The sequence below is a fragment of the Dendropsophus ebraccatus genome, chromosome 1 (genome assembly GCF_027789765.1).
Source record: "Dendropsophus ebraccatus isolate aDenEbr1 chromosome 1, aDenEbr1.pat, whole genome shotgun sequence".
Taxonomy (NCBI): Eukaryota; Metazoa; Chordata; class Amphibia; order Anura; family Hylidae; genus Dendropsophus; species Dendropsophus ebraccatus.
The window spans coordinates 142795852-142814020 of NC_091454.1; the positions used below are offsets into that span (position 1 = coordinate 142795852).

At 40.3% G+C, this 18169-nt stretch overlaps 1 protein-coding gene across 2 annotated transcripts in view; it reads left to right on the forward strand.

Moving 5' to 3' along the window:
* VPS13C (vacuolar protein sorting 13 homolog C) overlaps window positions 1-18169 on the forward strand; it is a 212683-nt gene that overhangs the window by 57509 nt on the left and 137005 nt on the right. For both annotated transcript variants that reach the window (XM_069980827.1, XM_069980821.1), the window contains 6 exons: window positions 1206-1263; window positions 2489-2616; window positions 4388-4494; window positions 7997-8168; window positions 11635-11697; window positions 16103-16244. In XM_069980827.1, the coding sequence (XP_069836928.1) occupies window positions 1206-1263; window positions 2489-2616; window positions 4388-4494; window positions 7997-8168; window positions 11635-11697; window positions 16103-16244 (670 nt within the window). The remainder of the gene's footprint in view (window positions 1-1205; window positions 1264-2488; window positions 2617-4387; window positions 4495-7996; window positions 8169-11634; window positions 11698-16102; window positions 16245-18169) is intronic.

Consider the following 18169-nt stretch of genomic DNA (forward strand, 5'->3'; position numbering starts at 1 on the left):
GGTGTTACAGCTAGAGAATACAGCGTGCTGTGTGATGTTACAGGTAGAGAATACAGTGTACTGTGCGGTGTTACAGGTAGAGAATACAGTGTGCTGTGTGGTGTTACAGGTAGAGAATACAGCATGCTGTGTGGGTGGGACCACAATGAAATCATAAATTACTGCAAAGAATTCAATAATACAATGAAACTGCAATTTGTGAACACAGCCTAGATGTTCTGCAACAGCTTTGGGTGGGGAATGGGCAGGGTAGAGGACTGTAATGAACAGCTGAGGGAAAGCATTGCATTCTGGAACCTGTAGTACTGTGTACAACTGGTCAACCGGGAAGTGCAGAAACACAAAACAGAACAAAACCCCCCAAAACAAATGGATTTTTAGTAGTTTCAAAAATGGAATAGATAGATAGATAAGTAATGCCTTATGCTTCTGCAGATGTTTGATTTTTTAACCTCTACCTGGAGTTACCCTTTAATCAGACTTAGATCTGTTGGAAGACTGGTCGCTATCACTATTACACAGGGAGATGCTGCTGGATTTGGGCGGATAATTGCTCTCTGTAATAGGGCCTTTACCACCAAATGCAGAAAGTTGTCTATTGTGTATGATATTTAGCAGCCTTTGCTGAAAGATGAAAATTTATTAGCTGTTTAGTTTGAGGTTTTAGTCTGTATGTTACATAATTGTTACATTACTATATCTTACATATTTTTTTTCTTATTTAAAAGGTTTTCTTATTTAAAAACAAAATTCAAATTGGTGTCAGAAAGTTATACAGATTTGTCATTTACTTCTTTTTAAAAATCTCAAGTCTTCCAGCACTTATCAGCTGCTTTATGTCCTGCAGGAAATTGTGTATTCTGTCCAGTCTGACACAGTACTCTCAGGAACGGTCTAGAAGAGGAGAGGTTTTCTATGGGGATTTGCTACTCCTCAGGACACTCACTTTCATGGATAGAGGTGGCAGCAGAGAGAAGTGTGTCAGACTGGAGAGAAAACACCACTTCCTGTAGGGACATACAGTAGTTGTTAGGTACTGGAAGGATTGAGCTTTTTAAATCGAAGTAAATTAAAAATCAATATAACTTTCAGACACAAGTTGATTTGGTGAAAAAAAAAATGCCAGAGTATCCCACAATTTTTTTATGTTTTATTTTATTTAAATGTAGTTAATTTTTAACTGATGATTTGGTGTTTCTTTGCAGGAGGATCTGAAATCTGGGGTTATGTCAAGTAGTAAAAAGCCTCTAGGATATCAGTATAGTAAGTGCATTTATCTTTATTTTTCAACAGACCACTCACATCTTAAAGGGATTCTGTCAAAGCTGGTTACTCCATCAAATGAACTACACCACTGGGTAGGCAGCTTAAACAACAGCAATACTCATATTTTCATTTGTATGAACTGGTGTGTGTAAGAAGATAAATTTTTGTAATATGCTAATAAGCTAGCAATTCTTATTGTGCATATTTTTCAACTCTTCTTAACAGCACCCCTTTTTATAACATTAGGTTTAGTAATCCTCCCAACATAATTAAACATTTGTAATTCCACAATTATGATATGTGGAGGCTCTTTTCTTTGTGGAGACAGTGGCTGGGCTTAGCTGCTACCTAAACCACATTTAAATCAACTGGTGGCAGAACGATATACCAGATTTTTTTTTTTAATTCTTTAAAAAAAAAAAAAAAACCTCAAATCTTCCAGTACTTATCAGCTGCTGTATATCCTACAAGAAGTGTTTTTTTTCTAGTCTGACATGGTGCTCTCTGCTGTCGCCTCTGTCCTTGTCAGAAACTGTCCAGAGCTGGAGAGGTTTTCTTTGTGAATTTTTTACTGCTTAGTACAGTGCCTGTCATGGACAGAGATGGCATCAGAAAGCGCTGTATCAAAATGGAAAGAATACACCACATACTGCAGGACATACAGCAGCCGATAAGTACTGGAAGATTTGAGATTTCACTAATGCTTACTTTGCACAGAGAGATTTACCTGACAGATTTTTGAAGAGAAAGCCAGAAACAGACTATGAACAGAGAACAGGTCATAAAGGAAAGACTGAAATTTCTCCTTTTTTCAAATCCATTCCTGGCTTTGGCTTAAACAATCTATGTTAATTCACCATTACAGGCTAGCTGCATATAGGCAGCACCACAGAGAAACTGTTCTTTTCCTTCTGGAGAGCTTTTTTGCATAATTCTTTCCAGAGACTATTGTCTGTGAAGGTGCCTGTACACCCTCAAAAACTGTCAACCCCACATTTTTTTTTGCCTGAGGGGAGGGGTAAACCAACACCAGACTGCAAATTTCATCAGCTTATCTTTCAGAAAAAAGGTGGTCATGCTTAGAAAATCCATCACACCCAACCCTGTACACCTTTATAATGAGGGCTTTACTGAAGCATTACATTTTATTACCTTTGTTGTGAATGCCTAATATGTTTCTCTTTTTGAATAGTATGATTTCAAATCACTTTTTCTTTTTCAGTCTTTAAGCCAGTATCTGCTTCAGCAAAGCTTTACATTAATCCAAATGCTGAACTAGAACTGCAAACACCAAAGTTAGATTGGAATATGGAGGTTCAACATATCGCAATAGAACTAACCAAGCCACAGGTAAATACAATTCAGTTTGGGCAAAAAAAAAAAAAGTTGACACTTGTACTGTGCTTACACAGAGAGATTTATCTGACAGATTTCTGAGGCCAAAACCAGGAACAGACTATAAACAGGGAACAGGTCATAAAGGAAAGACTGAGAACCAACTAAATTTTGGAAGAGTATAGAATAGAAACAGCATGGTGCTTGCTTTAAACTTCAGTGCTTTATTTAATACCAAAATGTATGCAGGACCCTGCGGTCAGAAGCCGACAAGCTCACAGGTTACAGCTGTCGCATGTGACCAGGCGCTTCCTCAGACTACGAAGCACGCCACCAGGAACATCAGATTTGATTGATTAAATCTTGCAATAAAGCTAGGGCTTAATTGCTTGTCCTTATGCTGCGTTTACACAAAGCGATAATTCGCCCTATCGTACGATCAACGATTTCGAAGTAACAATTTTTTTTTTATAACGATCAGCGTTTAGACAGAATGATATATTGTACGAAAAAATCGTTTTGCGATCGCTTAAGCCTCGCACATAGGTTAAATCTGAGAACGACTGTTTACACAGAACGATCTGCAAATTTTTTGCAAACGACGATTTAAGAACATATTGTAAGATCAAAATTTCTCGCTCGCCGTTTGATCGTTCGCTGCGTTTACACGTACGATTATCGTTCGAATTCGTTCCATGTAAACGCAGCATTATTATAAAGTATAAATTCGGGAAAAAACTAAGTGCAGAAAATGATTTGTGTTCTCTGGGAACACCATTAGAGAGCCTGTTTGTTTCATAAAAACTTATGAAGGTCCAGCACATATGGGAGACACATCAAGGGGATTTGAATATATTGCAGTTTACTGGTTTAAGAACGCATATTAAGGTGAGCAAAGGGTTTGCCAAACCTCATTCACAGGAACGCTCAGCACGGCCAAGCGTTCCTGTGTTTTATATGGTTAGGAGTAAGCTGCTGCCAGAGAGCTCTTACTACGACTTATTTATCTGAGAAAAAAGAGTTTAGGCAGTGATTTTTCATCATGCCTAACCCCCTATCTCCATTTAACTGCCATCAGTGGACAGTCAGGTGAGCCCCATATACATTATAATGACTTCTTTTATCAAGCGCATTGTTGCAGTGAACTAGGGCTGGGTTCACATTATGTTTTTGCAATGCGTTTTTCTCCTCCTTTAAAAAAAAAAAAAAAAAAAAAAAAAGGATGGAAAAACTGATGCATTCGTGTCCGTTTTTCTATTAACTTCCAATATAAAAGAAACATCATTTTTTTTTTTTTTCGTACACAAAAATAAGTTCAGCTACGTTTTTGTGTACGTTTAAAAAAACTATTGCAAAAACCCAGCCTAACATGGGTATACAGGCAGCCCCGCTACCTAAAGGAATCAATCAAAACATGAAACAGCTGGAACCTGTGAGCCTGTCTGTGTCTGCCCACATAGCACTATATGGAGTGTGTGGATGAATAATGTTACAATTTTTGCATTATGGGAGAGTGCCGCACTGTGTGTGTGTACTTTTTCTATATTTAGATAATTCAGTTGCTTTTCTGTGTGTTGGTTCCACAAAATATTTAAAGATGGCAAATTAATATTTTCTATAGTCACAATGTAATTTAGGTTGGAAACATGGATTGCTTGATGTGTTATTTTTTGCTGCTACTTCTGAGCTCTACATTTTTCTAATCTTGAACCTGATATTTAAAACTGCCAGTTAATATATATAACCATCATATGTTTTAATATTTTTTTCTCAATGTTACTTCAAGTACCTCAGCATGATTGATGTGTTGGAGTCTGTGGATTACATGGTTAGGAATGCCCCATACCGAAAGTTCCGCCCAGTAGTAACTCTGAAAGAATCCCCCAGTGATTGGTATGTGCTTGTTCTGAACAATTTTTGATTAAATAAAGTTTGCTTATCATCCAGCCACTTCTTAAAGTGACCCCCTTTTTGCATTCTGACTTCTCTACTAAGGTGTAAATGGTAAATTGAGCAGTTTTCATACCTTATTTTAGACCATACTTCATGGTGCTTGTTCAAGTAAAAAGTGACTTAAAACAGTGCCACTTAGCCCCACCCACAGCGCCACCATTGGTTCCGCCCCTCCATGACATCATAGGCACATAGGCCCCCCCCACGACCATTGGAACAGGCTGGCCTAAAGGTCTAGGGCCCACCCCCTCTAGGTTGGCCCATACGAATGGACGTCGAGGGGTGGGGCCTATGTGTCAATGATGTCAAGGAGGGGCGGGGTCAACAGTGGCGTTGTGGGTGAAGCCCCACTCACTTAGCACAATCTGCAGTTGATAAAAGATAACTTTTTACTAGAACACCATGACGTATGATATAAAATAAGGTGTGAAAACTGCTAAATTTACCCATTACACCTGTGTAGAGAAGTAAAAATGCATAAAGGGGGAGACAGTGTAACATTAAAGTGAATGTACCATCAGGCCCGGGCTGAAGCACTGGAGGCGGGCCGACCCACCCACAATGTGCGGAAACCCCCGACCCTCTATGACACTGCTCCATTAGAATCAATGGAGCCATATCCTACAGGGGCGTGGGTTTCCTACCACTGGGGTTGGGTCAACCCGCCTCCAGTGCTTCAACCCGGGCGTGATGGTACATTCCCTTTAAGTACATCTTATTAAGGACAGATGTAGCATATGAGCAATAGTAATGGAAAGTTTTGATTGTTTTTTATAAGTGATTTTTTACAATTTATTGTGCTTTTATATATTTCTATGGGGGCCTATAGTGAACCATTAACACACATTTGTGCTTTGGGTTGCTTGTATGATGATTTGATCATATGAAGCCTGTCTGAGCTAGCGAGGGCTCTGTGAAGCCCTACTCCACCTGAACAAATGCCTTCTTGGCATCAAGAGACAACAAGTTTATGATGTCACTTAGAGTTTTCTCTATCACACATCATACTAAGTATTGTCTCACGTGATAAATAAACGTGTCACGTGACTAATAAATCTTGTCTGATCTTAGTGGATTATGGGTCCCAGTAGCTTGGCGTAAGGTTTTTATTTCTGTGTTGAGGATGGTTATCAGGAGATGGCTTCCACTTTGGCTGGGGTCCTTCCTCTCTTTATAATTTGCTGTAATAAATTAATGCAAAAAGCAGTGAGGGAAAAGGGCGAAAGCTAAAGCCACACCCACTGAGTGATGTCACCACCTCTAATAGTCCCTACAACCACTGCATAAATAATGTTCTACAACTTTGTTATATTTTGTGGTTCCATTTTCAAGGTATTTGCAATCACTTTTATGACTATGCTGTGGGTATATGTCAGAATACCAACAAGGCTTTAAAAGACCAAACATACTCTTTGTGATAGCATGAAACCAGAAGGCCCACTTAACTCATATACTTAATATAAACATCATATTAAATAAAGACACAACAAATTATTTTGGTGAAACAGGCCACTGTGTTTTATTATGGCGTACTTTGTTAAACCAACCATTAAATATTATTTATACATAAATATTCATAAATATAATAACTTAAAGTCCAAAATAAAACCAGTCCACAGAGATTACTTCTGTGACCACATCGACTAATAAAACACTGTGACAATCCATTCAGCTAGATATGAGGGCTGGGGGACAGGGCGCTGTTACAGGTGAGGTAACTATCTGAGCCTCTCCTCACAGAGCGCAGGTTTATATACCAGCTCCTTCCCGCTATGTACTTTTTCCAGTCAGCACTGTCCAATTGTTGCCATGGCAGTCTAATCTGCCCAGGTACTGCTTACTAATACATAGTGGTGATGTCATCTGACCGCGCAGCCATTAGACTCTGCTCCAATACAACCATCACCTGCAATAAAAGGAGAGACAGGGAAAGCACACCAATGCCCACAAATACCAACACCTACTGGGGGCCTCTGTTCTCATGTGTCCACCGCGCAATAGCATGGTGGCCTTCTATTCAGTCTACTTCGTACCAATATGTTGCAAAAGTTTATGTCCCAAAGCATTGCCTAGACCTGATATAATTGTATCCACTTCTTAGTTGAGAACCAGACTAGCTATAGCCCTCCAATCCCAGCAGTTGTGGCCTAAGCATAATTGTGTATTAGGCCTCATTTAGTGGTTTTTCAGGTCCACAAAGTCTCCCACTATTTGTTTTTCTCTGTGATGTGTGGAAATTTTTCTGTAATTGCATCTGCGGTACCCGACCCCTGCCGCACATGGCAGCGCCCGGACCTGGCAGTGCATCACCATCCAGAGAAGTGATGCACTGCCAGGTCCGGCCTGGGGGGTTGTCTTTGGGTGATGATGCATTGATAGGTCTGAGGGTGGGCACTGCCAGATGGTGGGAAGATCAGGCACTCATTTGTTGGGATGCGCTGCCCGGCCCAGGGGAGGGGGATGCAGATGACACTGCATCCCTGTTTTTCATGGATTCCATGGATGTGGCATCCGTGGAGTCAATGAAAAACACGGATCCCATAGAGTTCTATTCTATTCCACACTAGGATATGTCCTATTTTTTTTTCAAGGAGCTGTTGGTGTCACGGATGGTGTGAATAGTTTCATTGGATTTAATGGGTTCTAAAATTGTCCGAGGTCACTGATCCGCGATCACGGGCAATTTTGCAGGGCGTATGAATAAGGCCTTTTACTGGCCAGTACCCACCACACCCCAACTAATGATATTTGTCTTTGTGCATGATTACTCACCTTTTATGTATTTGAAGAAAGGAAAAAAAAAAAAAAAAAAAAAAAAAAAAATATATATATATATATATATATATATATATATATATATACATATATATATAATGTGTATATATATATATGTATATATATTCAAAATTTTATCAACTCTGTCACTGCAACAAGACAAAGAAAAATTATAATCGCTACAACTACCAACCTCTTTTTTTTCTAAAACGTAACCTTTATTAATGAAGGTGATCGAAAAAACACAACACCATAGATGTAAGGTACTTAAAGTTGTGGGCAAGTTGTAAGAGACTAATTGTGATAATCCACTTGTCCCCATTAGTATCTATTGGTCAATCTCCCTTGGTATTTAGACACAGGCCTATCGTTTGAGTCACTGTAACAATATTTCATTCGAATAATTAATAAAACTTAGTGTAGCTATGACCATGACTGCTGCCAGATCAGCTGGAAACTCTACTTGGCACCTGGAAGTGTTGGTCTCCATGACTTCGAACACATTGAGATTGCATTATGGTCCCAGTTTGATCATTGCCATGGAAATCTAACATACTGGGTGCCAAATGTAAGTTTTACAGTTATAGGTTAGTCATTGTGGTTTAATTTATAAATTTCGCCAGCATTAATAATATACTTTTTTTTACGTTTACTATTTTGTGTGCAGGTGGATGTATGCAATTAACAGCATCTTGGACATTCATGTAAGAAGAAGAACAAGGATGTGGTCATGGCTTAACATCTTACAACACAGAGAAACCCTAAAATGCTACAAAAATATGTACAAGAGCAAACTGACCCAAACAAAGGTTCCTGAAGAAACTACAAAGCAGATACAGGTGATTAAGATGACCATATTGCACTTGTGTTTTAAAGTATTCCTATTGTAATACTCTTACCATTCTCAGGTTTACTGAAACCTAGAGATCATCAGAAGATATAATGATGCTATTCTAAAGACCTTTACTTTATAGTGTGGAGAGGGTATGAACACAGTACAGTGCAGAATTCACACCATATTTCACCTAGAATAGGTCCATGTGAAAAAGTCTGTGTGCCCAAGGTCATAAATTCTATTTGTGTGAAAACTAGAGATTAGCGAATTTACAGTATTAAGGAAGCAAAGGCCTTCATTAGCTTGTCAATCAGCTTATCAGCATCCTTTGAATTCCCAGGACTGGATCCAGCTTTTCCATGCACCCATAACAAAGCGGCACAGAGTTTAAGCTCAGACGGCTGATAAACCGACAGCCAAGCTAACAAAGCACTTCACTTAGTTAATACTGTAAATTTGCTCATCTCTAATGAAAACCTTTAAAGTACTTTTCTCCAGTTTGATGTTATTGTCATGTATGTTAGTAACATAATTTATAAGGTTAAAAGAAGACAAAAGTCCATCGGGTTCAACCTAGAGAAACCCTACTTTGTTGATCTAGAGGAAGGCAAAAATCCTTATGAGGCAGATGACAATTGCCCCATCACAGGAAGAAAATTCCAATGGCAATCAAAATAATCCCTGGATCAACGTATCATCAGAAATCTAATGCCTATAACTTGTAATATTATATTTTTCAAGAAAAGCATCCAGACCCCCCTTGAACGTATTTAATGAATCAGCCATGACAACATCATGTGGCAGAGAGTTCCATAGTCTCACTGCTCTTACAGTAAATAATCTGCATCTGTGCTGATGGTGAAACCTTCTTTCCTCTAGACATAGAGGATGCCCTCCTGCCATGGTTACAGACCTAGGAGTAAAAAGATCACTACAAAGATCTCTGTACTGTCCATTTTTTATTTGTACATTGTGATCAGATCGCCCCTAAGATGTCTAACCCCACTAGTACCCCACTAGTAACTGTTACCTAATCAGAGCATGTTTCATAAATTACCACCCTCTGTTTTTTATCACTCAGCCAGTTACTTACCCATTTGCATATGTTTTCCCCTAGTCCCAGCATCCTCATTTTATAGACCAATCTTTCATGCAGAACAATATCAAATGCCTTTGAAAAGTCCAGATACACAACATCCATAGCCTCCCCCAGGTCCAGTCTATAACTCACCTCCTAATAGAAGCTGATTAGATTAGTCTGACAGGACCAATCCCTCATAAACCCATGCTGGTCCTGTGTTATAAGATTGTTTTCATTAAGATACTCCAATATAGCAACTCTTACAAACCCCTAAAATACTTTACCCACTATAGATGTTAGTCTTACGGTCCTATAGTTTTCAGGATCACTCTTTGACTCCTTCTTGAATATTGGTACCACATTAGCTACAGTATGCGCCAGTCATGTGGAGCAATCCCTGTTATTATTGAATATTTAAATATTATGAATAAGGGTCTGCCTAACACAATACTTAATTCTTGCAAAAATCAAGGATGGATACCTTCTGGGCCCAGTGATTTATGGATTTGAATGTTTTTAAGGCTTTGTCCTACTTCTTGTTGTGTTAGGCAGGTGAGATTTATGGGAAGATTTACATAATCCATAGCCCTATGATTTACATAATCCCTAGTCATCTCCTCTGTGGATACAGTAGAGAAGAATGTATTTAGTAGATTGGCCTTTTCTCACCCCCTCCACCATTATACTTCAGTTTTTTCAGTTTTAAGTCTTCTATTATTTATATAGGTGAAGAACATTTTGGGATTCTTAATACTTTCTGTGGCAGTCCATCTTTCTGTTGCAATTTTTGCTTCTATTTGTTTATTTTTGCACAATTCTTCTGTCTATAGTTGCTCAATGCTTCCCCACTACCTTCTTGTTATATAAGTCTGAATGCTTATTTTAAAGTGTCACTGTCATATTTTTTTTTCTTTTTGCAGAAATCAATAGTCCAGGCGATCTTAAGAAACTTTGTAATTGGGTTTATTAGCCAAATATGCCATTATCTGCATTTAAAAAGCCTTTTCCCAGGTCCCCCCTCCCTCCTCTTTTCCATCCACTGCAAAAAATCTGGAAATTGTGACTTGTTGCATCAGACGTACCCAGTCTGTTCTAGGGAGAGGGGGGGAGGAGGGAGTTAGCCGACAGCAGGAAGCAGATAACAGATGATTACAGGCATGGAGCTGGGTGAATTCTGTAATCAGAGCTCAGAGAGGTCAGTGGTGACTGTCAGAGGAGATAAAGGTTGAGGTATTTGTAGATTAACTCTTTGTTGTCCTGTTTTGGTCTTTTATTTAGCTCTCTCCATAGGAGAACAATGAAGACAGGGGGGAGAGTTCAAACTGCTTTTTCATGTTAAAAATGCATTTTTTGACCAATAAACCCAATTACAAAGTTTCTTAAAATCGCCTGGACTATTGATTTCACAACAGTGGCACTTTAACATTTATTGCACCCTTAACAGCTGCAGTTAACCAGCATGTGTCATTCACAAGATCTAACCAGGATGCTCTTAAAGCGACTCTGTACCCACAATCTGTCCCCCCCAAACCACTTGTACCTTCGGATAGCTGCCTTTAATCAGGCCAGGGCTTACATTTGTAAATGCATTAGGCTGGCACCACCTCTGCGTCCTTCCTCCCCACCATCCTCATCATTAGGAATGATCCAGGAACATTTACTGCTGTTTAAGCTTTGCACAGGTGTCTTAACGATCCAGCCCATGTTCATTATAAACACAGGTGGGTAATAGGAAGCAATCTGCATGGAGCATTCCTAATGATGAGGAAGGTGGGGAGGAAGGACAGAGAGGGTGTGCCAGCCTAATGCATATACAAATGTAAGCCCCGGCCGTTAGACACAGCGCTGCCAGATTAAAAGTTGTTTTTATGACAATAACTGCATCCCCTGCCGAACGGACCCCAGGACAGATCTTGGATTAATAGCAGCTATCTGAAGGTACAAGTGGTTTGGGGGGGTCAGATTGTGGGTACAGAGTCGCTTTAAATATGCCCCATTTCTCTTGGTTACTTTAGTTTCTAAGGGCATTGTCCCAGTCTATGTCCCAAGGTTGGAAATTAGTCGTCTTAAGTTTAATACTAAGCATTTTATTAAAGTATAAATGAAACCTTATTATGTTGTGGTCACTATTACCTGGGTTACCCCCGCACCCCACCTCTACTTTTGATATTCTGACTGGCCTATTAGTTAAATCAGGTCCAGAAGTGACACCCCCCCCCCCCACCGGCTAGTTCCTGTACTATTTGGGAAAGGTAATTATCTATTTTCAAAAACCAGCTTCCTTTGCTGGAGCTGCAGGTTTCAGCTTTCCAGTTTATATCGGGCTAAGTTTCCCCATAATAATGACTTAACTTTGTGTGTTTATATTTTGTTTTGTTTTTTCTTTTAGGAACTGGAAAAAACTCTTGATGTATTTAATATTGTTCTGGCTAGACAGCAAGCACAAGCAGAGGTAACTATTTTTTGTATATTTATTTTTTCCCTTTTGTGGCTAATGTTTGGAGCCTCTTCACTTTTGGTCTACAACAGAATAGTATGTTATATAAAGAAATTTTACGGAATGTACCTTTGTACTTTTTAGCTCCTCACAATTTAAAGTGTGTCAGATAGAAACAGCTCACAGCTTTCATTTTAAAAATTTTAAAATTTTACAGCTTTCGAGTTAAAAAGCTGTAGTTGGCTGCTATGGGCAGTTCACACATTCTTTACTAATGCTAAGCGTTTACTCCACATGCTCTGAAGACTCACTCAGGATGTGATTTCAGTACAGTTTCACATAAATCACATTGCATTTCAAAACTGATGGCTGTGGCTTTGTACTATATTACGCCTCCCTTGCGTCCAAATACTAAGTATATAGGCCCTTTTGTTTTCTCACACTGCAAGAAACCCAAGGACGCTGCAGGAGGACCCCAGAGAGCGCGGTTAGGTGAAAATAAAATGCTTCTCTAGCTGTAAAAACAAGAAACAATATATCAAAAAACACAAATGACCGAAATACCCCTTTTTACATGTTTTCCCCAAATACATTAACTAAGCAAACTGGCCTCCTCCTAATATGCCTGCTGTTCCCCCCCCCCCCCCCCCCCCACTGTTGATATTCATAATATACACAGTTGTCCCTCAAGTTAGAGTATTAATTGGTTCCCGGACAACCATTCTATGTTAAAAATATTGTATCTTGAGACCATAGCGTAATGGAAAACTGGTAATGGGTTCTAAAGCCCCCAAAATGCCATACCAAAATAAAATGAGAATAAGATTTGATAAAAATAAGCAGATAACAAATATGGATGTGGCAAGTCAGAAAGAGCGACTGGAGACTGTAAATTACTGTCTGTGTAGAGGACTGCAGCCTTTTCAGGGTCCTGTACAGATCACACAGGGTTGCAGAAAAATAAAATAAAGTCGCCCTTCCCTGGTGCCCAAAGGAGAAACAGCTTATTCTGACAGGTAAAGAGCAGTACAAGACATGTAGTATCACACTGATAGAGAGATGCTATTAGACAGGTAATTACTGCATGTACTTCAGTAAAAGTAGGGTTTTACCAGTAAAATGGACACTTTTATTGGTCAATCAAATAGGTATTCACAAGTTCCCAGGCCCTGACTGTCTGTAGCATTGTATGTTGAGTCTGGTCTGAAGTTACAATGGTCCAGAAAAGACTGGTGCCACAGCATCAGCACCAGGGAAGCAGCACTGCTTACATTTCAGCCAGATTCATGTAGATTGGTATGTAGTAGTACATTTGCACCTTGACTTCAACTACTTTTGTGCCTGATTACTTTCTTTAGAATTAAAAGACAAATGTTCACAATTCTGAGGTAGCTGTAATTTCTGCTTAAATAAGTGTCCATGTTCTCAATGTGTCGATGTCCAAAAAGTGGGATTATGGACAAAGTCTCAACCTACCTGTTAAAACCTCTACCTGTCAGACAAGACATTTATAGGTCATGGAGACACCATAGTGTCCAAGGTGGAAATTCCCATTTAAGCTTTATAATGAATGTGGTCCGGATTTATCAAAGTGTGTAATGTAGAAACTGGTTAGTTATTTTTCCAGAGTTGAAAACTGAGTTGTGATTGGTTTTTATGGGCAGTTTACACAAGTTACTATTGTGTTTTTCGTTAAAGAGAAACTATCAGCAGGTTAGAAGCATCTTACCTGCTATGTCCCTTTAGCACTGAGAATGAAGGTAACCCTTTTTTGGGATATTTTTAGTTTCTTTATATTCTGATGCGTTTTTGCGCTTCTAATCTGTGGTTATGTTCCTGCACAGTATTTTTGGTCAGTATTTTGCATCCAAAACACAGAGTGTATTGAAAACACAGAAAGGCTATGCTCACACACTGTTGAAATTGAGTGGATGGTTGTCATTTATTGGTAAATAAATGCAGTTATTTTAAAACAACCACAGTTGTTTTGAAATAATGGCCGTTAAATGATGGCTATCCACTCAATTTCAACAGCGTGGGAACATAGCCTTTCTGTGTTTTCAATACACTCCTAGTTTTGGTTGCAAAATACTGACCAAAAATACTGTGTGGGAACATAGCCTCTGTCTAAATTAAATCTAACTTAACCTCTTAAGGACGCATGACGCTGATCCTGGCTCGGCACTCGTTAGTATTCGGCTAACGCAAACGGGTGCCGATCTTATTGATCTTTGCTGTGTAAGTATACAGCAAAGATCTCAATGAGAGTTCAGTGTGTATATACTAGAAGTCCCCCAAGGGGGCTTCTAGTATAAGTGTAAAAAAAAAAAGTGTTCTTATTAGTCAAAAGCCCCCTCCCCTAATAAAAGTTTGAATCACCCTCCTTTTCCCATGTTTTAACCCCTTCAGGACCAGGCTAATTTTCGTTTTTGCGTTTTCGTTTTTTCCTCTTTGTGCTTAAAAGGCCATAGCACTTGCATTTTTACACCTACAGACCCACATGTGCCCTTATTTTTTGCGTCACTAATTGTACTTTGCAATGACAGGCTGAACTTTTGCATAAAATATGCTGCGAAACCTGAAAAAAATTATATGCGCAGTGAGATTGAAAAAAAAAACTTTTCTTTGGGGGGGTTTCGTTTTTACACCGTGTGTTCTATGGAAAAATTGACATGTTATATATGTTTCTCAAGTCGTTACAATTACAACGATATGTAACATATATAACTTTTCTTGTATCTGATGGCCTGTAAAAAATTTTAACAATTGTTAACAAATATATGTTCCTTAAAATCGCTCCATTACCATGCTTATAGCGCTTTTATCCTTTGGTCTATGAGGCTCAGTGAGGTGTCTATTATTGCGCCATGATGTGTTCTTTCTATCGGTACCTTGATTGCGCATATACGACTTTTTGATCGCTTTTTATTACAATTTTACTGTGTGAGATCAGGAATGTGATAAATTAATATTTTGGGCGATTACGCACGCGGCGTTACCAGACATGTTTGTTTGTTTGTTTGTCTATTTTTTTTTTATAACATGGGAAAAGGGGGGTGATTCTGACTTTTATTAGGGGAGAGGGCTTTTTATTGACAACATCACTTATCTTTTTTTTAAACTTTTACACTTATACTAGAAGCCCCCCATTGATCCATGCTGTATATAGTTATACAGCATAGATCAATGAGATCGGCACTCGTTTGCTTTCGGTTGCTGCAGCCGAAAACAAGCGAATGACGATCCGGGATCAGCGCCATCTTGGCGCAGACCCCGGCCGGCTCCACACACGGAGATCGCTCCTCCGGGACACCGTCCCGGGGGAGCGATCTCCGCCACTAGACACCAGGGAAGTGCTGGATCCGGTAATCTGATGCAGCTGTCATCTTTGACAGCTGCATCTGATTACCTTATTAGCGGGCACGGCGATCAGACCATGCTCGCTAATAGCCGCGGCCCCGGGCTACATGAGGCACCCGGGACCGCGGCGGTTCAGAGCGGGGTCGCCGCGCGGCCCCGCTCTGAACGCACGCACCCCCGCGAGGACGTACAGTTACGTCCTCGTGCGTGAAAGGGTTAAATAAAAATAAACATGTTTGTTATCGCCGGGTGCGTAATAGCCCGAACTATTAATTAATCACATTCCTGATCTCGCATGGTAAATGGCGTGAGTGCAAAAAGATGCCAACGTGTAAAATTGCATCAAATCCAGAAAAAATTTAATAAAAGTGATTAAAAAGTTGTATATATCAAGGTACCGATAGAAAGAACACATCATGGCGCAAAAAAAATGACACCTCACACAGCCCCATAGACCAAAGGATGAAAGCGTTATAAGCATGGGAATGGAGCGATTTCAAGGAACATATATTTGTTAACAATGGTTTGAATTTCTTACAAGCTATCAGATAAAATAAAAGTTATACATGTTATATATTGTTGTAATCGTAACGACTTGAGGAACATGCATAGCAAGTCAGTTTTACCCCAGGGCAAATGGCGTAAAAACAAACACCCCCCAAATAAAAGAAATGCCTTTTTTTGTTCAATTTCACCACACATTGAATTTTTTCCTGGTTTCGCAGTGTACTTTATGCAAAAATTCAGCCTGTCATTGCAAAGTACAATTAGTGACGCAAAAAATAAGGGCTCATGTGGGTTTCTAGGTGGAAAAATGCAACTGCTATGGCCTTTTAAGCACAAGGAGGAAAAAACAAAAACGTAAAAACTAAAATTGGCTCCGTCCTTAAGAGATTAAACCTCCAAGAACCTATTGTTTTTCTTTTTTTGTTTTGTTTTCTGAGATTGAATTGACACAATTTTTTTTGTAAATATATATCTGTAAAGTCAGTTGCAAATTTTTTTTTTTTTTGAATTATTGGTCGTGTTTTTCTTTTGTTTTTTTTTTATATATTTTTAGGTAGTGCGGTCAGGTCAAAAGGTACTGGCAAAAAAAGCTTCACAGACTGGAGAGAAGAAAAGTGGAGGCTGGTTTGGAGGGTTTTGGGGAAAGAAAGAAACGTCAAAGAAAGACGACTCTGAAGAAATTTCTGTTCCTGAAAGTAATTTTAACAGAATGTAACTTTATTAAACTCTAACCCTCAAAATGGTACAAGAAAATAGGAGATACATTTGCTCACAGTGTTGTCAGTCTGTAGTATTTTACTCATATCCTTGAACAGCCTTGTAGAAACCCTGTAGAGAACATAGGCCAATATTTCCTACTGATCTGGAGGACAGGGACGGGGTGAACACAGCCTCCGGGGAGGTGTATAACTGCTGTATATCCTTATCCCAGAGAGATAGCAGCAGCATTCAATAAAGCTCAGTAGGGAGGGGAGGGTCTGGTGCTGTCAGGGAGGGATCTGATGAGGTTATGGTGTCATCCTGTAGTTCACAAGAAATTAGCTGACCCAGGACAGACCTCTTCCTGAGGCACATAACACGTGGGCAAAATACCTTAAGTGCTAGTGATAGTGTCACTGTATCTTTTAAAACAGCAGACCTCTTGGAGTGTTTCTGGAATTATTATTTTTCTCTCCTCACCTTCACGACGGCACCATAGGAGGATGGGTTGTACCCTAGGGACAGGAAAAAGCACGAGAGGTTAAAAGCCCCTCCCTTTCCTCCCAGCACCAGTGCTTTTTCCTGTCCCATTAGGGCAGGCACGAGAGGGAGGGGATCCGCGTGAAGACGAGGAGAGATCCCCTCTAAGAAGTAAAAGACTTACAGAAGGCTGTGGATCGATCGAGGCCTCGGCTTCCTTCCTTCCAGTCAGACGGCCGGCCGTAGGGAGGAGCAGTTCCGTCGTTTCCCGTGTGGAGCCTCGCACTGTCTCCAGGTACTCGGCAGTGGGGGGGACCCGAATTATTCGCTCCCCCCGGTGGATAATGGGCAGACGGGATCCCGGCTGTGGGAAGGCCGCGTCGCCTCACCTGTGACGTAGACGCCGCCGCGCTCGGCGCATGACGCGGAGGCTGCGGCGTTCTACGCGTGACGTAGGACGCCGCTGGTGACGTCGGACGCAGTGTCGCCCGCGTGTGACGTGGAAGACCGGCGCTCCGGAGATGACGTCAGACGCCGTGCGCTCCGCTTCCGGGACCGCACAGTTAAAATCTTCAGCGCGAGCTGGTCGGATCGTCTCGCTGTTGGTGATGGATCCCTCCACGTCCGACAAGACTGCTACGGCGGTAACTGTGAGTAGTGTATTGGCTTCGGCCGCTTCCGCATGCGCAGCTCTGCATTCAGCACGCTACCTATGCAAACTCTGCAGTTTTTTTCCTCTGGAATCAGTGCATGTCTTCCACTATGGGTGATATATTACATTGATAGTACAAATTGCCATGAGGATCTTCTCCACTCTCAATCGGTGTATGGGTGCAGGAGAATTATGAATATATATTATGGGTATATATATGGGTATATATATATATATATATATATAAATATATATACTCCCTACGGCTATACAGCCAGTGGGGTGGTGCTTACATTGGATTATCATCTTTTTCTTGAAATCTGATGTATATATATTGCTTATCCTCCTTAGGAGACTAAAGAATCTAATCCTAAGAAGGATAAACCTAGAACATCAGAGAGGAGATGTGTGACCTGCAATGCAAAACTGTCATCCAGTTGCAAGAAAAACATCTGCCCATCTTGCATTGGGGAAATCATAAAGGAAGACAGATCATCATTCCTGGAAGATATCAGGAAAATGATGAAGGAGGAGATAGCTACATCTATAACCAGACTCCCTCCTCCTCCTCTGCCGCTACCTCTACCTACCCCTCCTCCTGCTCCACTAGAACTAAACCCTCCTCAGGTCTCCCCGGTCCATCAGGTAGTTTCCAATGATGCACCGGTAGATATCATGTCGAGTTATTCTGCTTCTGTAGCAGCTTCAGAAGAAACTACATTATCCAGGAAACGTGGGAGACACTCATCCGCGTCTTCTGATGAATCTGGTCAGATTCAGGAATCAATA